Raw genomic sequence first — 26,080 nt, 5'->3', positions numbered from 1 at the left:
ATCTAGCATTTCAGAGGAAGAGCGGATAAATAGGGACTGAGGCCGTTGATAACCACAGTTTGTAAATGGATTAAATATAATTTTTATCATTGCTTCATTGTCAAAGAGGTGAAGTAAGGATTGATTGGAGCCAAATCCCTTTGCTGTTTAAAGGAGTCTTGTCTGGATTTATGCATTTCAACCCTGTGTGGAAGAAGACTGGAGAGTGGAGATGGGGATGCAGAGGAGGCGCCCCCTGCTGAGGGGACTGGGCCTGTAAACCATCCAACTGAGTAGGAGGAGGAGGAGGAGACAAAAGAAAGCAGAAGATGGAGCCTTATCTCTAGCCTGTGCGTCTGCCACCCAATACCAATTAGCTTGGTGTCTAAGTGGGTTATAAAACCCTCCAACAGCAAGTTTATGGCCCAATCGTACATCTACGTTGAAGCGCGTTCCCACGAAGCCTGCGAGGGCTTCGTCCAACTACATAGTTCTTGAGTCCTTCACGCACACCTTCGCTCTGCATTTCTGCAAACTTTGTCTAAGGCAATTACCCATAATTCATAGCTCACCTGTTCAATTTACCCCAAAAACCATTATAGGACCTTTCCATTTTGGTGGCCCCTACGGACAAAAGTGGGTGTGTTTGTTCCTGTTTTTTCATTAACCATTTCTTCTTATTTTCTTATTGAAGCTGTTTTGACAAAAAAAACAGGTACATTAATTTATTTCACAATTAACACTGCGCATTTTATTTATTTTTTCATTATTTTTATTTGTACCATCTCAAGGCCATTGCACATTAGCCTTCATTGGTCTTCATTGATGCTGATTCCACTTGCTCTGATGTGCAATGGCGCTTAGTTCCTCATGGATCATGCGTTCCATGGGCCTACGAATACATGGTAAACTGCCCAACATAAGATAGATATTTAGATTCAAATGTTATTCGAAATAATAACAAATGAAAGGTGGCAATGCATTTTGTATTATTCACTTTTACCAGCAATTACAACCTCACAATATCCATCCATCCATTGTCAAACCGCTTATCCTGCACACAGGGTTGTGGGCGGGGCTGGAGTCCATCCCAGCCAACTTCGGGCGATAGACAGGGTACATCCTAGACTGGTCGCCAGCCAATCGCAGGGCTACACAGAGACATACAACCATTCACACTCACATTCACACATCTACGGGCAATTTAAAGTCCCCAATTAACCTGATCCCCGGAGCATGTCTTTGGACTGTGGGAGGAAGCCGGAGAACCCACGCAGACATGGGGAGAACATGCAGACTCCACACAGAAAGGCCACTGGGCGGAATCGAACCCAGGACCTTCTTGCTGTGAGGCAACAATGCTAACCACCACGCCACCGTGCCGCCCACCTCACAATATATATTATTTTTATATATAAATAAAAGAATTGGGCCACTCTATGAGATCGTTTTTTATCATATCTTAATTTCATCATTGGCATATTAGAAGCACATTCTCTACTGTGTCAATATCGACCGTATGATTCAAATCCAGGTATTGACCTCGCATTCATTCAGAAGAGCGCATGCGCCGGGGCAAAGGGCCGAGAGATGGGCGGCAGAGTAGAGGAAGCACTAGTGCGCATGCTCGATGGGGCCTTGTCACGCGGAAGAGATCCGGGTATCATCTGCATCCTCTGCTCTTTGTCCTCAGAAGTTTAACTTTTTTTTGCTAAAAGTCGACAATGAGAAGCGTTTGCAGGAACGAACGAGGCCCCGCCCCCCGACGCCGCGGCCACCCGCCTTCACCAAAGGCCACGTGGGGTGTTTGTTTGAGTTTGTGTTGACATTGTTGCCATGGTAACGACGCCAAACTCTACAGGCGGCGTCGCTAGTTCGGCGTTACATTTTCCAACACTATTTAACTATTTTGGGAGCGTGTTAAGAAGACACCAGCTCCCCTCCGCTGCGAGTTACTCATTTAAATCCCAGGTAAGTCGCTGGTTCAACTAACTAATGCTAACGCGAGGCAGCGGCAACAACGCTTATTTGGATAAAAACCACGTGGTGTTTAAACGGGTTCTCATCTACGCACACAGGGTGCAAAGAATCCAAAAAAAGCCACCTGAACAATGGACGCTAGACACCCGAGCATCACCTCTACGGCGTCCTCCCCAGAGGAGGCTCCTAACCTGCAGCTAGGCTTTGTCTTTGGGAACAGTCCTGTCAAACCACAGACCGCCCGCATCCGACCACAGGATGCTGAGCGACCACAGGATGCTGAGCGACCACAGGATGCTGAGCGACCACAGGATGCTGAGCGACCACAGGATGCTGAGCAGCGGGGGCTCCCCGACTGTTACCCAACAGAGACATTGTGTCTGAGCAGAACTCAGCTGAAGCACGTTGCAGAGAGCATTTTGAAAAACAGCCGGCTAAAGGTCAGTTTGGACACCGCTGTGCCTTTTGTTTCGCCTGATGTTAGATAGCCATGCTGCGCTGGTTTGCAGGAATCCAGTGGCCAACAATTTCCTGTCTGTGTTATCTATTGATTATAACCGATTGTTGTATCATCTTCAGTATTTATATCTTGAAGGGAACCAGCTGTCCAGTGTGCCAAATTCAATGTTCATCAGCTTGCCAAACCTTCTCTGGCTGGACCTCAGGAATAACCAAATTACATCCCTCCCTGCCGAAATTGGCTCGCATAGGTAGGTTACTTATGCTGACTGATACCACGCTCTGGAACCTTGGATATGATTTGAGTTATTGTTAGTAGCAGATTCAGTAGCCAAAACGTATAACAGTGTAGTGCATCAAATACTCTCTGGCCATTTTGTATAGCTATGGACTTAAACAATTCTCTAACTATCTGTAATTCCGCTCACCTAGATCTCTGAAAACGCTCCTTCTGGAAGGAAACCCCATCTCTGAACTTCCACCAGAGTTGGGTGAGTTGACGTCAGTAACCTGAACTTTCTGGGTTTCATCACTTTCTATAGGCCGAGCTGGCAACTAGTTTAGAGCTGGATTACATGCAATGCAGATTATTCATAGAAACAATATATTTATATGTTTAGCTTCTCTGCTGTTGATATCAAAACTGTTGCTAAAACACTGCCACTTTCAAGTACATTAAAGATACTGTTAGGAACTTTGAACTGGTTATAAAAAGGTGCTACTTTGATACTGATGCCTACGTATGACACGTACAAGCAGACCAGACCATCAGCTAGAAGATCCACTTTCTCTTTGTGTTTCACTCTTGATGCTTTTTTTGACGGTGCCACCTGGTTGGATTTTGAGTGAATCAGATGAAATCATGAAGGTCCATCAAAAGCTCCTTCAGTTCCTGCAGCCTAGTCCATATATATTCTGACCGTGCTGCAGTAAAATCTGATGTTTTTTTCAAAACAATCTGGTGCTCGGAAACCCCAGCGCCAAATCAACCCAAAACGGTCTTTGTAGTTACTTTAAACCTGGCAATCCAAGAATGTACAGATTCCACAACCAATTCCCACAAATGAATCTGGATAAGAGTGTCAACTAAATGCTAAAGGTGTAACCTTTAATCACCAATCTAATGCATAATTACTTTTCCTTCCCAGGAAATGTGATCACCCTCAAGGGCCTGAACCTGAGGAAATGCCCCATCTGTTTCCCTCCCCAACACATAGTGAACGAGGGGCTACGGAGTATCCTCCAGCACCTGAGGAGCGCCATGGCCATGCGGCCAGTCAGCGGCAGGAAGAGCCCCCCAGGTGACTCAAAGGCACCTTAACTTTCAACAGCGCAGCAGCAAGGTGGAAGCATTCCAGCCATCTGCTCTTATTTCATCAAAGACAGAGCGGCCGGCCACCAAAATAGCCACTTGCCCTGGTACCACTTCACTGGCGTGGCTTCTGTTACCTTGGAGACGGCGCGTAACCCTCTGCTGACTCTTTTAGTTGTTTTTATTCCCCCCCCCACCCCCCACCCTCATGCTCTTGTAATATTCTTAGCCGGATGAAAATGATCGATGACCTGTGGGCTCGAAACCGGAGCTCTCAGCCAGCGGGCGCTGCCTGGAGGTGATCTCTGCTGCGGCTTCGCTACGTGCGGAGCCAGACCGCTCAATCGAAAGCATCTGTGTCTCTGCCTACGAGGTTATGAGTGAAGACGGGGGGGGGGGCCACGGGCCAATCCGCGTTAAGAGTATAAGTTTAGCTTTTAATAAAAAACAATTATGCAGCTGCGATAACTCCAACTATCCCAACCGTAAAAGTTACTTTCAGCCTCTTATTTTTAAAATTCTGTAAAAAACTATCTTTCTGCATTTTGCGCTCTGCAGCAAGAATGGAATATTTCACCTGCTGACTCATTGGTGAAATGCTGGCATATCTACCGTAGCAGTCAAACGTGTTTGACACATTTTCTCATTCAATGAGAAAGTGTGTACAAAACCTTGACTGGTAGTGTGTCTGTAGACGTATCTGTGTGTAATTCTTGCCCACTACCAGCTCTGCCAGCACCGATGGCGGCCAGCGTTGGCTGCACGAGCGTCAGACATTGTTGTTTGCATCAGCAGAGCTGCCCTTGGTGGAGAAGCTCCAGCTGTCAGATCTGATGGGGTCCAGCGTGGACGAGCAGGAGGACGAGGACGAGCTGCGGAGGTTCAGGGAACTCAGACAACAGATGATCCTGCTGGAGAAGGCCGAGCCGGTTTCAGCAGATGGAGACCGGAAGTCACGTCCTCTTCCCGCCATCAAAAAGTAAAGTTTTTTTATTTCATATAAAAACAGAAGTGTAAAAAAAGCAATTCTGTGCTGAAGCAACCACTTGTCGTTTACAGTCTTTCCAGGCAGCGGATATCTGGAGGCCATAATTTGTGTTTCATCAGTACAGATACACTGCAGAACGAAAATTGAGAGTGTTAGTCTTCCATCTGATAGCAGGACAGAGGAGATGGATTTGTTTGTTTTCAGTAAATGAACTTTTTCGATGAGGTTTGGAGCTGCTCTGAAAAAAAAGGAGAGCAAAACACTTTTTAATGCCATTCCCTGCAGAGAGGGCAGACTCATCAAATAATCTCCCCGGCCGTCTCCGCTGGGGCCTTGGAGCACAGAAGCGTAATAAAAGGAAAGCATTTTTGGTTCAATTTATCCATCAGAAAAAAGGCACATACCAGGACCGGCGGGGTTCCCCACCTCCCCCTGAGCGGCACTCTGCATTGGGGGAGGCCAGAGGAAAGGAGACAGGCTGCATTGAAGGAGATGGCGGAGAAGCAGGCAATTCTCGAGCAGAGGAGAAAGTAAGCTGAGTTCTATTTTAAGAATCCTGAGTTCAATGTGATGAAACATTCCCTCACTCTTGTCCCACAGCAACACATTTTGACCATTTAATTGCATTTAATGAACTGCAAACAATATTCAGGCCTGGTAAAAAACGAAGATCAGCACTTTGTCCAGTAGGGAATCCGGACTAAAGGTGTTTTCTTAGTCAGAGAAGGAACTTTCCTCATGGGATCACACCTGCTGGGAGGAAACAGCATATTTTCAACTCTTCTAAAAATGTCTGTTTTCCCCTAAAAAATGAGTTGGGGATTGTAGGAACATTGGAAAGAGCGATACGGTTGTGATGAGTTTTATTTTTTAGTAGTTTGAAAAAGAACGTAGAATAAGGAAGGTGCCTGGCCTGACCTCTGTAGGATTTGGAACTATGTGTCCCACCAAGGAAGCTTCCTTGTCTTTGGAGAACCACCCTATGGTCACAATGGCAAGAAAGAATAATCAATAATCAACCATTTGGAAATACTAGGAACAATTTTCCTCTGCATGGTTCTATTACACTGCATTGTTAATCCGGCTTTCCCTGTAGGAGCCAAGAAGCTATTCGGAAGTGGCGTCACCAGGCAAAGATCAACCAGGAGAAGAAAAGTCTCCAGCAGAAGAAACATGCAGAACGCAGAAAGCGAGAGGTATTTAATAGAGCTTAACGCCTACATTTCCACGTACTACCTTTTCTTGCCACAAGGGGACAGTGGAGCACCCTGTCCGTCACACCGAGCCGACCACTGTAACGATGATCATAGAAAATGACCCTTAGATGCTGGTAAATGAGCTTTTCAGGTAGCAGCGCTGGCGTAGTCGGTGTCAGTGATCCCTGAGGGTGGTGCCGTCTGACGCAGCAAACAGACGGCTGTGTTTGTGACGGAGAACGCCACATCGGTGCTCTCGGGGCAGCAGCCGCAGCACAGAGCTGTCAAAGCTGACATGACGTGCGGACGATGCAGATGGATGGTTTCAAGTAATTTGACTGTCACGTTCGGGCTGGAAGTATAGTGTGAAATTCAAACAGCGACGAGCTAGGACGGTGTGAATATTCGCCGGATAGAATGTAGCATGTAGCATGGAAACCAAACACATTTTGGGAAGTTTGACACAACAAGACTGTTCTGCACCTACAGCTGCTCTGTAGAACAAAGAACATGGGGATAAACAACGCCTCTCCCTCCGTTACAGGTAGCAGAAACAGATTCAAAACCTGGTACGGTTCAGGCGTCCGCCGTGTCCACCCCACAGAGTGAAGAGACCAGGTAAATGGCATGAGACACGGGACACTACACAGAAGTGGCACACACAGACCTGAACTTGGGTTGGGTTGTGTTTAAAACTGGAAATTGATACGGCACAATGTTTTCTACCCACGTCAGACTACTGAGCCTATTTTATCATTGAGAAATTTGGTTTGTAGAGAAGCGATACGCAGCATCCTGAGCCATGGGTCTACCAGGACAACGGGCCATGAGGAATCCACCACATGGCATTCAGAATTGGCCCCCATAGTGAGCTTTGCAGATGAAGGTGGAAAGCTAGAGACACCTGGTGGACAGAGAGAAACTATACACACCATGAAACATCAGCAGTTTCTTTTGTTCTCCTTCAACAACATTATGCCCCCAAAAAACGACAAACGAGATTATATCGTACGCCTTTGACCACCCTGTTGCATTGATGGGATTAATCATGAACTGGAGGAAAACAGTCACCTCAGAGGCCTGCATTTTTATTCAGCTACCAGACCTAAAGGCTATGACACCACCAGCGACATTAAATATTCCCTATTTTGATGTGAGATTTTGACCTTATGACCTGGTTCCTTCCAGATCACCCCGCGAGCTGGAGGGACGGATCGGCGCCAGCGTAGAAAAGATGCAGGAGAGACGCAGGAATCCCACGGGCACCACCGCAGACCAGATGGCAGCAGCAGAGGGAGACTTTGAGGAAGTCAGACCCATCGCTTCTTTATTCACTCGACTCATCTATGTTGAACTGATAGGTTATTGATCTCAGTTTGTTTTGTGTTTTCCTCCCCCGCTTCAAATGACAGATGAGGAAGCTGCAGGCTCGGCTCTTGGAGAGGAAGAGGAATCAGGGGGGTGATCTTGGAAAGTGTTTCGCCATCTTCAATGGAGACACGTGGCCTAGTTTCATTGACGAGTATCAGGGATTGTAGTGTTCTGTTTGAGTTTTGAGGTATTGGATTAATGCTCAATGTTTGATGTCAAGACTAAGAACTTCATCAAGGATCATTGTAATGCTCATATCATAGAAAAATAAAGAGCAAAAGCTTTTACTGCACGCGTGTTATGAAATGTAATGCAAAAACACCCTTTCTATTGTACAACGTGGTCACGTTTACCATTTGTATGAGCTCATAATTATCTACCTCAAATACGTACATAGTAGGTATGGTACTGTCACTTTACGTTTTGAAATGAGGCTATTCAGTAAGGAAACAACTCAAAAGACATATCATATTCCCTTTGTCAACGATCATGGCTTGAAATACCACGGTGTGTCTTAAATAAGTAGGTAAACCATTTATTTCAACATGTGAACCCACCCACTCCTTAATGCCGTCGTTAAAAGTAATTGCTGCATACTGTGCAATAATGTCATATTTATTCCAACATCTGTTCAATTCCACGACGCTCACAACGTGTCACGAAATGCATCCACACTTTGATCAAATGTCGCGTACGTTGGCGGTTTAACTTTGGAGCCAAACGCCATCAGCCCGCCGCTATGGAACACGGAGGCATCCGCACACTTGTGAATGGCATTAAACAAGTCAAAGTGAGCCGGGGAGAGGGGAGGCCTCGTCTTGGGAGATTTCTGCTCTAGCACAGGCAGCGTGATGTCAGCGGTGGCAGTGCTGTTGTAATTGACTTGGTGGGGGTGATGGCGTCATTTTATGCCCTGCTGTAGCCTCCTGCTCCGGTATCGAAGGGGAGACGGATCTTTAGCCGACGCGACCGTGGCTCCCTTGGCCGGGATCGAGCACCGCCGAGCCGGACACTTGACGCCGGGAAACATGGAGGCTGCGGCCGAGGAGCTGCGGGCCGGCTCTCGGGTACCTGTCACTATCGATCAAATAGTTAACGATACACTGGTGGTGACGCTGACCTACCGAGAAAGGAGCTATACGGGAATATTGCTTGATTGCAACAAAAAGTGAGTGTTATTTCCAGTGTTCTCCGTCTTCGTTTATCTCATTTATGAATTTGCTAAACTCAGGTAACGGCTAACGTACCTTTGATGCTAACAAGTCGATGCTAGCTTTTAGCTGTTAGCCGACTGGGCCTCCATAGCAAAGACCCGTAGGTTCTCGTAGCTAAGAGGCCAGCTATATGCTAGCTAGCCGGCTAATGGCAAACTGACTTCATTTTAGCTCATATTGAGATTCTAAAATGCGTTATTTTTACTACGGCGGGTAACCGAATGCCGAGTAAGTGCCCCTGTCTATTTAGTTTGTTGATAACGTCTCTTGAACATGAACTAATGTTCCTGGGTTCACAGATAGCTTATTGTTAGCCTTTACCAAGTACTGGGCAGCTCAACGGTCTTCAATGTGAGGCCGTGGCTGAGCACTACTTTCTAAATTAGGTGTTTATGCGTTTATACACACAGCTGACATTGCAACGTGTACTCATTTTCTCGAGTCATGCTTCAATCTCAAATACAGTGGCTGATGTGACAAATGGCTCTTCACACAGCCAGTCACTTCTGATCTGCAGAAACAATGGAAAAGGGCAATAAAGATGCATGTGGGATTTGATCGAGCTCAACTGTAATGGCTTTTCTGACACCGATGAGATTCAGGTACCATGTTAAACTCTGTGCTTGACAAGGTGAGGCCCAAATCTAGCCAGTCAACAAGGACACACAATGCTGTTTAAATGGGAGAACATTAAGATTAAACAATTTACATTAATCAGTGGCTTATCTGCCTCTGGTGTGTTTGTGTGTCACATGCATAAGCCTCTGCTCCCGGTGCTGCGCACCTTTCTTTTAGAGAGCCACTGGCTTTGGACTATTTATAGACCCGCAAAATCAGAATCTGACCAGCTTTGCCTCTCAGTATGCCTAGATGGTTTTTCATGTGAAAGCTCAAGCAGCCCTTGAAATAACCCAAGTGGGAAAGACAGGCCTTGGAATAACTTAAAATAGGCTTATATTTCAGGCCTCCACTGACAGAGTTTGACTTGTCCTTCCTTTTCAGCTCATGGCAACACGTTTCCTGTCATTGTCTCCTACAGGTTTTTTGTTATTGTCTACATCTGGGGGTCGATCAGTCCGGCAGATCTCTGCGTTTAGTGACACTGTACACAACGTGCGACGGCGTGGTAGATCATGGCCGGTCACGCCGCGTCCTTGTGCTGTGCTTAACGAGCACGGCCTGTTCCCCGCCACCGACTGCCCTGCTCGAGCGGCGTCAATCACTGCGAAGGCCGGTATCTGGCTGCTATGGGAGCGCGTGTATTATTAAAAAAAAAAAAAAAAAAAGGTGAGAGGAACAAGCCGCGTCGAGAGACTCTAATTCGGAGGTGCCTGCCAGTTTCTGCTCCTGGGGAGAGACACTTGCTCCCCAAACGAGCTCTAATTAATAATCTCGCCCCCGAATAGACACGGATGCAAAAACAAACTTAAAATCTCCTGGCTCCTTCCCCTGCATCTCTGAATCCCGCGTGATTCACGGGACTGCTTTTGATCAGTCCGATGCAGGGGAGAAGGGGCTGTTCCTGTCGTCTCCTTTGTGTGCCGTCTCCTGACTAAAGCAGCACAGCCATGTTACTGCTGCCTGCCAGCCACCTCTCAAAGACCACTTGGCAGATGAGCCTTCTTTGGACATGTTTGCTGGGCCCTGGGAGTGAGTGGGTGGGGGAGGTGGGGGGGGGCATAACATCACTCAGGGAGTCAGTGATACAATTGCTACATTTTTGCTGCCTGAGACAGCAGGACGGATAATCGTCTGGCTGCTCGTGGACCCCCAACCCCCCACACGTGAAGAATGTTCAGCATACAGGTGCCGGGGAGAGTGGTGTCAGTGTGTCCAGCTGAAGCAAATCAAAATAGTCCGTTTTCACTTGTAGGGAAAGCTTGGAACAGATCTGGGTGCTCTTTTTATTTTGATTTGACTTGTTTTTCCCCCTTTATTGAAACGGCAAGGGAGTTTATTTGCGCTGTCCCACTGGCCTTCGATTATCGGACACAGTAAAATGCACACTCGGCAGGCCGTTATCTCTCCTGTGGAGGAGATTGCTTAACTCCACTATTAAAGAAATGTTTTTCCTCTGTAACGACACTTGTTTGTTCGCATTGGCTTGCAGCAACTTCACTGAAGCAATCCAATGAAGCTCAATGAGATCCGCAGTTGTTCATTTGTCTCTTTCTTTTGTAGGACTGGGCTGTTCTGTCTACCAGAATTCGCAGCCAAACGCGGGGACTGCACAATATCTACACCGGTGTGTCAAGAAGTCCCTGAAGTTCTGAGCGAGGAGCCGGTTTCCAAATCTCCTTGCCAGTCTTCGCACAGACCAAAGGATGAAAACACCATCCCAGAAAGCCCTCTTCCCTGCCCTATACCCACACCAGTGCCAGCTGGGGAGACTCCTTACCCTCCTTATTTTGAAGGAGCCCCCTTCCCTCCCCCCCTATGGGTGCGCCGCAGCTACAGCCAATGGGTACCTCAGCCCCCTCCGCGACCAATCAAGAGGAAGAAGAGGCGGGCGCGAGAGCCGGGGCGCATGACCATCAGCACCATCCGCCTGCGGCCGCGGCAGGTACTGTGCGAAAAGTGCAAGAACACACTGAACAGTGACGAGGACAGCAAAGACGGCATGAGCAACTCCTCTAAGACCTCTAGAAAAGAGAATTCACTACAGAGCGACGAAGATGGCGAGGACAAGGACGTCCCCTCCAAGCTGTCGAGGAAAGAGGACGTAGTCGCCGCCAAAGACGCAAAGAGACGCGAAAACAGCCTCGACAGCAAGCGGCTCAGGAAAGACAAACGGGTGGAACCCGAAGGGGAGAAGTTCCCCGGAGGTGTGGTCATCCCCCACAGTCCTGTCATAAAGATCTCTTACAGCACGCCACAGGGGAAGGGCGAGGTCATGAAGATCCCCGCCAGAGTCCACGGGTCAGTCAAACCGTTCTGTCCCAAGCAGCTGGCGCAGAACGGCGTGGGAGAGAATGGCAACGCGCCTTCTGATCCCACCAAGGAGCAGCGGCACATTTTAGATGCCACCAGGTCCGGCCTCACCGTGTCCATTCCCAAACTCAAACTAACCAGGCCTTTTACCACCGTGGGTCAGGACTTGCCCTCTCCAAAGATCCGCCTGAGACCCCCTCAGCGGGAGGCCGAGGTGAGCTTGGTGGAGTACGAGGCGGAGCTCGTGGGAGGCACCAGGAGACAAAGCCCCAAGGTGCCCGGCCCGTGCCTGCCGCATTCTGAGGACTCGGGGGAAGGTAAAAACTCCCTGGAGCTGTGGTCAGGGAGTTCGGGGGAGGAGGTGGAGCGCGTCCACAGCGACCTCACCCTCCTCATCAACTTCCGTAAGCGCAAGGCGGACTCGTCCAGCCTGTCGGTCTGCAGCAGCGACAGCCTGGACGAGTCCAAGTCCTTCAGCTCCGACGGCACCTCGCCGGAGCTGTGCGACCTGGCGCCAGGAGAAGACCTGTCCGTGACCTCGTCTTCTGTGCCGGCGCGGGAGGACTGCAAGACGGTGCCGCCGCTCACGGTGCGCCTCCACACCCGCAGCATGACCAAGTGCGTGACGGAGGAGGGCCACGCCGTGGCGGTGGGCGACATCGTGTGGGGCAAGATCCACGGCTTCCCCTGGTGGCCGGCGCGCGTCCTCAGCATCAGCGGCACCCGCAAGCAGGAGACGGCCAGCTGCGAGGCCCAGTGGCCCCAGGCCAAGGTGGCGTGGTTCGGCTCCCCCACCACCTCCCAGCTGTCCGTCGCCAAACTGTCGCCCTTCAGGGAGCTGTTCAGGTCCCGCTTCAACCGCAAGAAGAAAGGGATGTACCGGAGAGCCATCTTGGAGGCGGCCAAGGCCGTGGGCCACATGGGCCCGGAGATTACGTCGCTGCTGTCCCACGGGGACACGTAGGTCAGTTCACGGCGGATGTTACAAGTCACACGGGGTTCCCTGACAAATGTCTGTTAATGTATAGATAAATGTGTCTTTGCGTAGAATGGGCGGGGGGTTATAAATAGGGAGGCGACCACCAGCAACGCGTTTGATCTCACACCTGCATAATCTAAGGAATGTGGGTATGAATGTGTATCGCTCGCTCAACCACATGCGTGTCTACCACGTGAGCATTGGCTTATTTTATATATTTTAATGTTCATTTTAGTCTTATTTTAAGGTAGGTGTCACTTGTATCTATTTTTTTCAATTAATGGCAAACCGGATAAACTTAGAATTATGGAACTTCAGCTGTACCGTAACCCCCAAAAAGGACAAACTGCTAATTATTCTCAGGCTTTGCAGTCATCCAGTCTGAACTTTTTTTCAAATCCCCCTTTTGTGAGCCTTTTCTTTTTTTGATTTATGGTTTACATTTTTAAAGTAACTGAAGTTTCAGGACTTGATTGAAGTTAGTTGAAATGTAAATCCTAAGTTTTAATGGCAGTCTAAGTAATTCTTCATTCATTTCCTTTACAAACAAGTAAATGCATTGCAGCAGAGGATATGACATTTATATTAAATTACCGGACACGTTAAAATAACTATAAGCTACTTGTTCCAAACATGAAGCTACGGAGTCCAAACTAAGATCTTGATTGGAAATCCAATAATATAATATCAAACATTAATAAGATGTGAATGGAAGTAGAAGACATGTTATTTTGTCAGAACTACAAAGGAGTTCCATTCACCAGCCTGCAGAGAGGCCTAACAGACCCGCTTCATTTTGTTCTATTATCCAGTTACTGACTCTATTTACATTAATAAGCAACAGCTTATATGACCAGCTGCCATTATTGTAAAAAAATGTAAATGCCAGCTTAATACTAATGTCACTTCTGAGGTTCACAAATTTACATTTTGCCAGCTCGTGTGTCAGAAATCCAGAGTTGCGTAGTTGCTGGAAATGTTCACACCCTAGACCCCCAGCATGCCAATGGTATTCCAGACCCTCGCGGATCCTGCAGGTTGAATGAGACACCGTGGCGGCGTTGAGCTCGTCTATTTAAGATGCACCTCGCTTTGGTACGAACAGAGAGTCACTGCTCAGTGCACAGAATTAGCAGGTTTCATTCAATTGCCTTTTGAATCGTGAATACATTTCAGACGGTACTCGGCGCTTTGCCTTTTCATTTGTCTTTTGATAATGGCTAATAGGCTTATGTTCAGGGTAAACCTTTTTTTTAGGTGGGGGGGGGCAGAGTGAACTTGATTCTGCACCAACCTGTTTATTCAACAAACTTTCAGTTCAGCCCATTAAAGGACAGCAGCTACATGTCTGTCATGACAGAGTTACTGTGTGCAAAGCAGCAAAGCATACCATGCGTTACTGGTAAAACACGGTGACCTCTTTCCGCGGGCCGAGCGCCGGGATGTGCACAATAATTCTGTGAATGCGTTTTGTTGTTCTGGGCTTTTCTTGTGCGTACTGAAGAAGAAGCCTCTCACTCTCCCGGCAAGCGTTACTTGAGAAAGTAAACGTTAACCTACGTGACCGTATCAGCCGACCCCTGCCCCCCCCCGGGGCCACCGGGTGCAGATATATTGGAGTAATGTGTCCCTGAGCGCAGGGCGTTGCTGGCAATCTAAATGACCCTAATCTCATATCCAGCACCTTCTTTAAACTTTAGCATGAAAGCGCGGTGGAATTGAGAAGCTAACATGAGTGCAATGGGTTACATGTCCAGAGCGAAGAGACGCCCGGTTTGCGCTGTGATTGTGATGCTTTCATAAGGGAATAGCTCGTAAATAGATGGCCCCTCTTTTAGCACAATTTTTAGGCAATTTTGGTCTTGTATCAGCAGCGCGCCGTCAAACTGGTTTCAGTGAGCTCGTCCCTCCGGCTTCCTTGTGAGTTTCAGCAGGTCCTCGGCACACAATCGAAAGGTTAAATATTCTCTTTTGAGCGACGTGAGAGACGGACAGGCTGCTCCCAACTCCTCATGTTTACTCTGTTATGAGTAAAGAGTAGCAAAGAGGATCCACAGTGAGCGGACTTTAACGATGGTTCTGCACCAGATGGCTCGGTGTGACGCCCCCGGTGCTGTCGAGAATGTCCGTGCAACCCGACGCCACCTGCATTGTTTGCTCACTGTCTCACTGACTTTTTCCCTTTTCTCTCTGCAGAGGCTGAGGACCGAGGACTGGTCTCCAGTATTTTTCTTTTCTGAATTCTCAGACTGTATCATCAAGACCCAGGAGGGAGTACGTGCGGTTGCCACGGCTACCTTTTTTTTTCTTCTTTTTTTTTTTCTTCACAAGGCTGTATGAAAAAATGTCCGCCAAGGTGGAGTGTTGTTGAGACTGGATACGGAAGAGGAAAAAAAAAAAAAGGCCAGGCATCTGATGGTCTACTATGAACCGAACTACTCCTTTCTTGTTCTTTTTTTCTTTTGTCTAGATTTAATCATATTTCCATAGAGCCGGAAAAGGACACTACAAGGACCCAACATGTATTTATTATCTGTAAAGGTTTATTATGATCCACCCTTCCACTCTCAAACTGCTGCTGTCATCACCGCGGCCCTTCCAGCTGGTGCGAGGTCCAGACCCTCGTCAGGCCAGAGGAAGCAGGTAGCTTCTTCAAAGGAATCTCTTCCCCCCCCCATACACACACACACACACACACACTTGGACATGAGCTGTTTGGCCGCGGTTTAAAAAGTCTTACCCCCGAATCCTCTTGTGAACGACGTGGTGACGGTTCCAGCTCCCCTTCTGTCCTCGGGGGGCTTTCGGCGATCTTATTGGGATCTGTGGACGTGTTTGTTCTGAACTCTACTCCTAGCAGTCACGCTGCGTCCCCCTTCCATCTCATGTCTGCAAGCATCCCCCCCCTTCCTGAGAACTGTTTCTTTTCTTTTTTTGTTCTACATTACTTTAATTATTTAAAGCTTCACGTTTTAAGAAGAAAGAAAAAAAAAAAAAGCACTTTATCTGTACCTTTTGTGGCCTGCTGTAAGCTCACTGTCTCAGACACTATTGGGAGATTACCGCCCTGATGGGCAGCAGGGGACCGACTATCCATGGCCTTTGAGATACGAAAAGAAAAGAAAAAAAAAAAGACGTCTTCTTTTTCACATTTTATTTTATTGTGCGTTTTTGGGAACAGCAGACACGGATGGTTGTGTGTTGTCTGTTTTCCCCGCATTCGACTCGGGGTGCGTTTCTATCTCAGTTTATCTGCCACACACACACTACAAAAAAAATCCACGTTGATCATTTCCACTGGAGAAACATGTGTGAACAAATGTGCCCCCTATGCATCATCAGTTAAAGCTTTATGAGTGACGTTGGGAGAAACAAATGATGATAATAACAATAATAATAATAATAGTGATAACATGCTGTAAGAATACTGTGAATACAACTTACTGAGCATCGCTGGACAAAAGCTCGCTACTAGTCGGAGCCTGTGGTTATTCAGCCCTCCGGCAAAGGCCGACTGACCTTTAGTGACCTTTTTGTGTTGAAAGCAGCACTGTTTGATTGGGGGGGTCTGCGAAGTCAAGGAGACTGTTGAGAGGCTGTTGTTCAAAGCCCGCTCTGTATTAAAAAAAAATAAGTTAAGACTTCCAGACGATGGCCCTCAGCCGACCCGCCCGTCTCCTGCCGGAGCCCGTTGTCCCAGTGGACGCTGGGAACTCGCTCATCGATTGTCTATAAGAGGCGTGTTTGTCGGGGGTGGGGTGAGGGGGGGGGGGGTTAGTTAACGCACTCTTACCATTTGGATAATCCGCGGTTTGACTGTTTGCTGTCGATCCCTGCTGGTGTCCAGGCAGCCTTACTTGCTCGACGAGGAGTGTGTGTGCGTGCGTGCGTGCGTGTGTGTGTGTACTTGAGAGGGAAAATGTCCGTCAAGATTTCTCCGCGTAAGAGCAATGTGGCTGTCTACTGTTGCCCATGTTGGTCAATGTTATTGCCTACCTTTTTTTGTTTTGTTTTTTTCTACATGTGCTGTACATAAAATAAAATATAAAGCAATACCTGCGCTGTGTCATGTCTGTCATAGCGATGTCATCACGTTTGGAAACCGTTGGTGTCGGTTTGAAACAAGTGAGCCTGACATTTGCATCGTGGTGAATGTGGGACTTGTTGTTTGGGGATTTTGTCCCAGACGCTGCTCCAAAAGACTTTTGTGTGGCTTCAGATTTGAAAACTCACTCCCAATTCTCCCAACAGGAGTGAAATACAAAATTGATGCAGGGGTCCTTCTTTAATACAATAAAATAGATGTATTTAAAAGGATATTGAGGATTTACTTTGCAAATGTTCAGGTTAACAAATGGGATCTCCGTGGGTGTCTCTACTGCTAAAAATAGTGCCGCTTCTTGTGCTCTTTGATGTAGGAACCATGTAAAAGGAATTCAAACCCTAGGAGATGCACAGTGAGACGTTGCATGTCGCCCTTTCTCTCCCTGCTCCTTTCCTATAAGGTCCGCCTGTCCTTTTAACCTTTAAAACAATAAACATTCCCGAAAACACTAGAAATGGAGCTAAACTAGGGCATTTATTGGCACACAAAGAGATCCATTGTGTTGGATGTGGCGATTTGTAGCCTGCCTGATGCAAAGTGTGCATCTTGCATAAGGACTTTGTGCGTCTCGGTGCAACGGACGGTTACGGTGAGGTGACGCCAAAGGCTCAGCTGTGTGTCTCCCTCGCCTGCTCTCATCTCACACCACTGCCCAGACGTTTCATAACTCTGCTTCCAGTTTGACCGAAAACACATCTCTGATTCAGCCGAGAGAGAACAAACAAAGTGTGAAATTGCCAGTTTGGGTGCTACTAAAATAGCTACCAGTGTGAGGGGTTCAATACCAGGACAGCTGTCCCTGTCCGGCAGCTTCCTGTGTCATGGAGAAAAATTGATTTCTCGACCTCAAAGGTCTGAGGATTGTACTGACCTTATAATCTCGACGAAAAAAAATAGAACATCTGCATTCAAAATGTCTGACTTCCTGTTGGATTGACGGGTCTTTTTCTGTTACACTTGCCTACCAAACGTCACTGTACTGTACTCAACAGAAGCTTTCGGTCACAGAGTGTCTCCATGGCTGTGGAGTGGAATGGAATTGTGAATGAACCGAAACACCATTTCAAGACAGTCGACTGTCTTCAGGTTATCATGCGCCACACCGCATACGATAACTGTTGTCATATGAATCTGTTATTCATGGTTAAAGGTCAGTGTCCTGCTGCAAACAGAGCTCTGATTTATACTTCAGATAAACTCAAACAAACTCTGTTTATTACAGCTTTATTGGTTTTCCTACTGCTGGCAAGTCCTCGCTATCCCGGTCCGTGTTTGGCTGCGTGCGCCGGCAGGTGAGGCCCGGTGGGGGGATGGAGCGCAGCGGAGGGAGGTTTACCATCCTGGAGGGCAGCTTTTACTGAGGAGGAGCCAACGCAGCCTTCCACTGTGGTTTCCCTCCAGGCCTGGAAGGGAGAAAACGTCTGCTCACGTTTAATCACAAGCGACATGTTGGCATTCACATGCAAACGTTATCTGCGATTCTAAGACCTTTTATTCATTAGCAATGTGGACATTCACCCATGTGAAAGCATACGAACACTTGAGCTTAATTTACTCATTTTATTTCCTCAGACTGTATTTTTCCTTAATGTTGCGCCCGTCTTTCTTCATTTGCTTGTGTTCTGTCTCTTAAATCGTCGAACTAGCATCAATGCTGTGCTATGGACCGTTATGAGTCGTATGTAACACCAGGATTGTTGGAGATGGAAGACTGAAGAGAACTCTCTGAAGCGCTCGACCCCCCCCCCCTAGATGTTACGTAAGCCCAGCAGTCCCGGTTCCGTACAGGTGGTGTGCGGTGGCGTGCTACAGCCGCCCACTCCTTTCCATCTGCACAGGCTGCAGAGATGAAACCGGCTTATTGTGTTTTGATTTGAAACTGAGTTTATGCTTCAACGTGTGCCGACCGGTTCTTCAACCTGCGCCCGCTGTTGATATGAAAACCTGCACCTTTTTTCACTTGCTTACACAACAAACACCCTCCGCCTCACGCTAATCCCTGTATTTCCTGCAGCTGAATGTGCCATCTATCCACATGTGGCTCTTCCTTTTTTTTTTTTTAATCTGCATCCAGCCCTCTCTGAAGCCCTGTTCCCGGACTCGCTGCTGTATTTCCGAGCCCACGCTCGCGCACAAAAGCCTTGTAGTTGTCCATTCAGAGCATGTGGAGGGCTGCACTCTTCCTTCATGGATCAGTGCAGCGTAAATCTGGGACAGGGGGAAAAAAAAAAAGAAAAGGGAGGCACATGGCAATGGGATGCCGTGTGCAATTACTGCTAATGATATGCCTCCATGCAAGCTGTGGCCGTAATTAACTGTGGAGGAAGCCTGGCCTGTCTGTGTGAGGGGATGCTCGCAGGAGGAGAGCCAGGGCTAAGAAAGTCAAACCTGCCTCGACATTGTTCAGACCACATGTCTGCTGTGTACCCCAGATTAGGCCCTTTGGGTGGTCCCGTGTTAGCGGTAACATGATGTGAATGGTAATGGGAATATTTTTCCAGGACTTCAGACTACTCACGGAGGTGCGGCACAGCAGACCGAATGAGCCGCAGAGGAAGTGAGTGTACAAATAGTGAGACTAATACTCGTGTTAAGACAGCGTTTCTTCATGCTTTGTCAAAATGATGAGGTAAAATTGTCTTTGGTTCATTTGGACTTCTCTGAGGACGGACTTTTATGAGCTCGAGCTAAAAAGATCATCTCACAAACACACTTCCATCTGAACACCGCAGAGGATGCCTTTGCTCGTGGTGTGTGGAAATGTGCTCCGCAAAGCTGTACAGTCATGAGGAAAATGATCCCCACCCAGCCTGGCGTGTTGTGGTTCATTTGGCGTCTTCCACCAGTCCCCGGAGACACTGTGCAAATGGCACGGTGGCTTCAAAAGCAGAACCCTTGGCACGCATCCAACAGCCCTGCACGCGGCAGTTATCTCCTCCTCTTGTCCTTGATGCCTCAGAGACATTTCTCACTCCTGTCATCGGTATGGACAGTTGAAGTTAGCCGGTCAGGCTTCTACTTTCTCTATTGATCCAAGTTAAACACGTGAACACATTTAGTGGCATCAATATCTGGTCGCAGCCTCGCTTAATCTTTGCATATATAATATTATAAGGTTAACAAACACCACCAATGATGATTATAGCTCTGATTAAGCATATAATGTGAAATATTTTGTTTTATTTTTGCTAATCTTATCATTGCCACACATGGCCTCTTCCAAACTCCCGCCACGCAATTCCACGAGGAGACTACAAACATTTCTCCACAACCTGGGCGCGGTTAGCGCTTTAGACGTGACAGCCTACAGGTCAAGCCGCGGGGACCCGGGTAATTAGAGCTTGGGCCGCCGACAGGAAGCAGCCGTCGGGTTGTGATGGACTTAAACCTTTAAACGGCGCGTTTGTGTGTCCTGTCCCTCTCGCGGCCACGAGGGATCCCTCCAATATTAACACAAGTGGACAGATTGAGTAAACACCAGGGCCTTTGGTCTTTGTCGGGGCCGCTTTTTGTTTCACGTTGCTCCGAGCCGCTGGCGCACGTGAGCACGCATGTATCCTGAATCTTCCAGGATGTGGCTGTGGTGAGCAGCAGGCCCCCAGGCCTCCCCGAGCAGCTGTCAGCAGGCTCCGGAGGCTGAAAGAAAGGGAGGCGCCCTGCCCCCAACTCCACCAGCCCGCCTGCTCTCGCTGCAGGGACTAAAGGGGGGATGGGCTCTCACACACAGACACACACACAGGAAAAAAGGGGAAATCATGAGCGATTCCTCAGCACCCTCTTGTTGAAATAGCTCCGCAAAGAATGCAGTCTTGATTGGAATCGTCGAGCTGATGCGTGTTTTGTTTGCCTCGGTCTCACCTGGCCTTTGTCTTTCCTGCTGATTAACACCTCATCCGTTGTCAGCTCGCCCGCATTGGCGAAGCATCACCTCCTCAATGCTTTTTAAGCCACCTTGTGCGGCAACCTCGCCATAGGAGAGCAAGACCGTCTCTGAAAAGCAAAACGACAGGATAATAATAAGACCAGGCTGACTAATTATTGCGTAACAGCCCGCCGTGGAATCGACCAGAGGGGCTCATGCATGTTGCTGAGGAAATGCGGCATGGATGAGCAGAGTGGTTAAAGGGGTCCGCTGGATTTATAGAAAGCCGGCTGCGTCTTCAAATGTTCCAACGCAGGGTGGTCAGGCATGATTGACGTTTGACCTTGAATGTAAATAAGGCTGTAACAACTTTTAAGACGTCCATTGGAATCTTTTTCTGTTATGTAAAGTCTATATTTGCCACTGTAAGTCGTCCTTGGTGAGAAGCAGATGTGAAAGGAGAAGGTGGAAAAAGATGCCTTGGAGGTGCTATTTAAGGGGGAACAAAACATACTGAAATATATACAGACTTGATTATACTGTAGGACAGATTAAATGAATCTGTGAAATGCACATCTGCAAATATATACGTCTGACATATATGATTTATTGAATGATGATCAGGAGGAAGTCAAAGTCGATACTGACGCCGTTTTTTGATTACCTGTTCTCCACATTTTGCCCCCCCCCTCCTTGCTTATAAGCTGTCTACATTTTGTTTTCGGGGCGTCACCAACTTGTATTTTGTCCCTTCGCCATCCGGGCTGTTTGCAACCAGAAGGGACACAAGAGTGTGGAGCCGAGAACATGAACACAATCAAAAAAAATTAAAGCCCTCAAAGAATTCTAGTGGGGTGAAACAGACATTGTTCCTTTTTCTGAACTGGAAAGCATAAAATTGTCTGAAAAAAAAACAAATACTGAAGTAAAGTACCTAAAAGTACCATTGCACCAACTTCTTTTTGTGACATTGCTGTTGTGTGTCCGTATCCTGGGGGGGTCTCACACTCTCTTGTTTATTGTCTAAGCTCCTCCTACACACACTGTAAACAACGCAGGCTGCAATCTAAAGTCTGAGCCAATGTGCTCCCTGTACGATGATTAACTTCATAGAACTATTGCTGGTGTTCTGCCAGCGTGACTATTTCTTGCAATTTGTCCGCTGACTTTTCAAGCCATCGTCTACTAAAACACACACACAGCACATTAGAGTGCTTCCTTAGAACAGGAAATTCCAGGAGCTACTAAATTTACCACCTCTATGTTTGCTTAAGCTCCCATGTTGCCAAGAGCCAGAATAGTCACACAAAAGAAAGAGAAATAAAGAGACTCATATCACCGCTGATAAAAACCCGAGTATCACATATTTCACCCAGTGACGGTTCTATAAACCAGGTGAGGCTGTGCAAATAAGTTGTGATGTTCCCTATAAAACATGAACACGTTGTAGTTCAGGGTTTTCTTGTGGTACAACACCGTGTGTATTGTTCCAGCAAGCATACAGATTACAACAATATTTTGCAGAGACATTCATGATCCCTGGAGGATGATTGGTGCTGATGGACTCCAAATTTGGGGTTTTGAGTAAAATGCAACTAAATGTACAATGGTCTGGTTACACCTTTACAATGAATGTGTCCAAACGTTTCACCGGTACTGTAGTACATTCAACATGTTTCAAAATACTTTTGGTTCGTGACAAAATACCTCCTCAACTAATCACCATCAGTTTCAGACATGCTAAACTAAAATGGTAAATGCGGTAAACATGATACCTGAACAGCATCATAACGTTAGCATGCAGACATCATCATAGCCGCTAAACATCTGTACGTTGGCATTGTCGATAGGAGCATGCTAGCTTGCAGATGTTAGCTTGAGCTGAAAGAATTGTCGTATACGGCAGACTCGCCCTGGGAATCCACAGGCAACAGGCAAAGCGCTTCTGAAGCGCTCTGTCAGTTCAATCCAGGCCGAGTCCTGCTACCAGTCTGCCGACTGACGGCACAGACGTACTGAACAAAAACAGTTTTCATTTAGGCTTCACATGAAGAAACCACCGTGTTTTCTGTTAATATATTAGGCAGATTTATTTGATTTACAAATAAATCTATTTATTATTTGATTTACAAATAAATCTATTTATTATTTGATTTACAAATTTGATTTACAAATAAATCTGGATGGGATGGGATAACTACATCCCATCCCAGGTCCACATTTAATTATGTTGTCACATCTTGATAGGGATGACATTGAATCCCCACCCCCCAAAAACACCCTTGAAGTACGTGTGTCAACGGAAGGATTCTCCAGAGAGTCACGTCTGCCTTGTAACATATTAACCAGTTGGAGGTTCATGTGTACATTAGGTGGGACGGGGGACGGGGGGGGGTTTGGCAAGCGCTTGGATAAGACTGTTATTAATGTCTCAATATGTAACCTTTCGCACCATCTGTCATATCTCATCACGCATTCCTCACATGTTGTGGTATTTACTGCAACGCTTATCTGCCGTATCGCTTTCTGTTTGGCTTTTTCAAAGTTATCCTCTGGTCCATGTGTTCCCTCCAGGCCGTCTTTATCTGCCTGTAATTTTGAATTGGAGCTTGTTGCCAACATCAGACGCATCTGGTGCAACAGAAGAGGACATTCCAAGATCATCGACTCACCCAGTGAGTCAAAAATGTACTCGCACGCACACAAACACACACACGGACATGGTGTTCTCCGCTGTCATTTTACGCTCCGATTTGGGACCGGAAATCTGAGTTATGGATTTCATAATCTAATATGTGCGCATCTGTAATGTGACAATGGAGACAATGTCTGTAAAACAGACGGTCACGTGTGTGAGTGTGTGTTCAGACCTGATGATAGAATGTGTTGATCTGAGGCTCTGCGATGCGACAATGTGATCCTTAACATTGGAGCAAATATGCAAAACTGCAGTGCGTACCTTTGTACACACTCGCGTTGACTGTGTGTGTGTGCGTGTGTGTGTGTTCAACCCGGCCCTGCAGCAGCTATTCTGATTCCATCTGTGAACCCGGCCTCCTCACAGCTTGAACCAGCACCAGCTCCTTTGTCTCACTAATCCAGCACTATTAGCATTGCAGCACCACAACAGGCGCCTACTGGAGCCCCGGATGGCTCCCAAAACTCTCTCCTCTGAACAGACTGCAATCTAATTAACGCGGAGGGATCGAGGGGGGCGGCTGGGGGGGTTTGGGGGGGCTATGTTTGTGTGTGTGGTTAACAGGATCCAGTGGATTAGCGCCTGGTGATAATGGGCTGAGGCTGGGCTGCTACAGATGCCAAAACAAAGATGGCCGCAGACAGGATCGCCGTGTTACGTTGGTGGCGAGGGTCTGTGTGAACAACCCGATGAAGCTCTTTGTTTCTCCCGCCGGGTGCCGGGTCGATACAGATGTGTCCAGGACAACGCGGAAGAATTTGTTGTACTATACTATTACTATAACAAGCTCGGTCTTGGTTCTGACCCTTCAGTGCTTCCCTTCCATGTACAACAGCAAACTGTGTCACCCTTTTTCAACCATGAGATCCACACAGTTACCTTTTGCAACAAAAGCTCTTGACATAAACAATTCACAGAAGAGTACTTTGCGTTTTAGTGTAGAGGCCTTTACGATCTGTACCCTGCAGTGCAGCTGTCTGCACATAAGAAGAGATCCTCTTACGCTGCCACCCCTTTAATTTGTCCGAGTCATGGCCGGTGCGGACAGAAGGAATCATTACAGTGACCAAAAAACTGCTTCAACGCACATAAGATCATGTGCGGGTTGCATTGAGATGAACTTGAAAAAGAATGTGGACCCACCCTTTAATTCCAGGGATCGTAGTTGTACCACTGTTTTTCCAAAGGACTTTACTGAGGTTTGAAATAAAGATCAAGTGATCCACTTTCTAAATAAACTTTCCTCCAAATTTGCTGTTACGAATGCCGGTGAATCCGATCCCTGACTCTGCACTCAGTAGACGCGCTCTCAAGCATCGCGGCGCGTTTATCTTAGCGTTGATCGGGGCAGCTTTCCATCGTGCTCACACAAACCGTCCGTGAGGATAAAAACCGTAACACGCTGTACAAGCACAAGAGAATTTACCCTACAGTCCTTGTGGGGCTCTTCCCGAACGCTTTTAGCTCCGCTCCTCGGGAGAAAAGAAAACCGATCTGTACTCGGGTTTGCGGTTGAGCCGAGGAGCTTACTTGCTTACTGGAAGTCAGAGCAGCTGAGTGTGCACAGCCTCCACCTCCGAAGCCTGGGAACCGTTGATTCTTCAATATTTCGCCGCAAGTGAGCACGTGTGGAAGGTCGGCGTTGGCAAGCTCACAGCCGCCGTGCACGTGTGGAGCAAACGTGCGCCTCTCGACATGTGCTTCACGCCTGCCCTCCACCTCATGTTTTGACATGGTCCACCCTCCCACGCGGCCCCGTAAGAAGAGCAAGCGGCATAGAAGATGACTGACCGGCCTTGTATGGCGGCTCAGCATCGGCCGGGGCTCCTGAAGAGAATAACGACCACAGCTCACTGACATCTCCACGTTAAAAAGAACCGCGCGCTCTGATTAACGTCACATCGGTGATAAATGCGCACAGCAAATGACAAGGCTTCTCCTCTCAGCCACTTTCCTCCTCTCTCTCCCTACGATCGCGTCGTGGTCGGTGAGTCAGTGTTTTTCTGGCCCGTGTTTCCGGTGAGAGGAAATGCCGATCTGTGCGTCCCGTGGCCGCGCCGCCATTATCTCTGTCTGTCCATGCGAAACGCTCAGGCATGTTAAAGAGGTTTAAGTGTCACTGCCACATGTGTGAAACATCCACACAGACCCGGGCAATGGAAAGCAAAGGGTACTGTTGGGATGACAGGCGCAGTTTCTTCACTGTAATTGTTGCTCTGTGCCTCGGGGCATCAGATCAAGTTCTTTTGGGGGGGGTTTCAGTTCCCTCTAGTGCATTCAAGGAATGTTATCAGTCACTCTGGTTGAAGGTCAGATGATGGTATTACAGCGCTGAAAAAGAAATAAATACACTTGAGCATTAAATCCCTTTCTGGGTCTTTGCTTTTTAGGCATTACGGCCTCCAAGCACGCAGGAAAACTAAAATGGGTTCTAAGGTGAGCGAGCTGTGCTTGAAATGGCTGTTAGTGATTCTCCTTGACTGATATCGAAACAGACAAAATGTGTACAAACCAGGAATGCTGAATTTGTTTTTCCAATTTCGACATTGGTCTTTAACGACTGTCCAAGTCTCGCCAGTTAAGACGTTTTCGCCGGCGTCTTTGTAAACGAAGTTTGGGTCCTTGCAGTTTACTCGGTTGCTTTGGGCACACCACTCCCCAAATGTTTATCTCTTAACGTCACCACTGCAGTTCATGTTCGTCCCAAACAAAGCACTGGTTAGATCTTTAGACTTTAATCACCACAACAAATTCTGCCTTAACTGGAAGCTGAAAGTTGTTAGTAGCTTTGAAAAAGCCTCCTTCAAGATGTATGAATATGAACATTTCCTCTCCAAATCTAAAACTGTATATTATATTTAAATTGACCTATAAACTTTTCAAAAGAGCCGTCCCTAAAAAACGGTCAGTACATCTATTAAACATATTCAGTCATACTATGTGCAGTAGCTGTTTGTATAGACCAGCAGAATGCCATCAATAATAATAAAATATCATACAAGACAG

The 26,080-nt window shown here is 47.3% G+C and overlaps 2 protein-coding genes and 1 long non-coding RNA gene across 4 annotated transcripts; 2 read left to right on the top strand and 1 right to left on the bottom strand.

Annotated features, from left to right (window-relative positions):
• Positions 1–1,551: 1,551 nt before the first annotated feature.
• On the top strand, positions 1,552–7,577 carry LOC120820376 (leucine-rich repeat-containing protein 27). Of its 2 annotated transcripts, none has more exons than XM_040178057.2 (11): positions 1,552–1,950; positions 2,058–2,399; positions 2,539–2,669; positions 2,851–2,909; positions 3,567–3,719; positions 4,526–4,709; positions 5,108–5,248; positions 5,815–5,914; positions 6,459–6,532; positions 7,103–7,223; positions 7,327–7,577. In XM_040178057.2, the coding sequence occupies exons 2-11, from the start codon at positions 2,091–2,093 to the stop codon at positions 7,450–7,452; spliced, it is 1,398 nt and encodes a 465-aa protein (XP_040033991.2). In that variant the 5' UTR covers positions 1,552–1,950; positions 2,058–2,090; the 3' UTR covers positions 7,453–7,577. The 2 variants fall into 2 exon arrangements, with proteins under 2 accessions (XP_040033991.2, XP_077960031.1); XM_078103905.1 differs by having other exon boundaries at positions 1,599–1,950; positions 4,523–4,709.
• Positions 7,578–7,894: 317 nt separating this feature from the next.
• Positions 7,895–16,464, top strand: pwwp2b (PWWP domain containing 2B). Its single transcript, XM_040178056.2, has 3 exons — positions 7,895–8,453; positions 10,681–12,394; positions 14,606–16,464. The coding sequence occupies exons 1-2, from the start codon at positions 8,194–8,196 to the stop codon at positions 12,392–12,394; spliced, it is 1,974 nt and encodes a 657-aa protein (XP_040033990.2). The 5' UTR covers positions 7,895–8,193; the 3' UTR covers positions 14,606–16,464.
• A 2,702-nt stretch (positions 16,465–19,166) lies between these two features.
• Positions 19,167–24,842, bottom strand: LOC120820378 (uncharacterized). The gene is made up of 3 exons (XR_005712386.2): positions 24,605–24,842; positions 20,373–20,504; positions 19,167–20,212 (listed from the first exon to the last, which is right to left on the bottom strand). It is a non-coding gene; the product is annotated as an uncharacterized LOC120820378 (long non-coding RNA).
• Between the last annotated feature and the right edge of the window lie 1,238 nt (positions 24,843–26,080).

This window comes from Gasterosteus aculeatus, chromosome 6, assembly GCF_964276395.1.
Source record: "Gasterosteus aculeatus chromosome 6, fGasAcu3.hap1.1, whole genome shotgun sequence".
In the NCBI taxonomy this organism is placed as follows: domain Eukaryota; kingdom Metazoa; phylum Chordata; class Actinopteri; order Perciformes; family Gasterosteidae; genus Gasterosteus; species Gasterosteus aculeatus.
The sequence above is the reverse complement of the archived record's forward strand: the minus strand, read 5'-3'. Positions and strand labels throughout refer to the sequence as shown.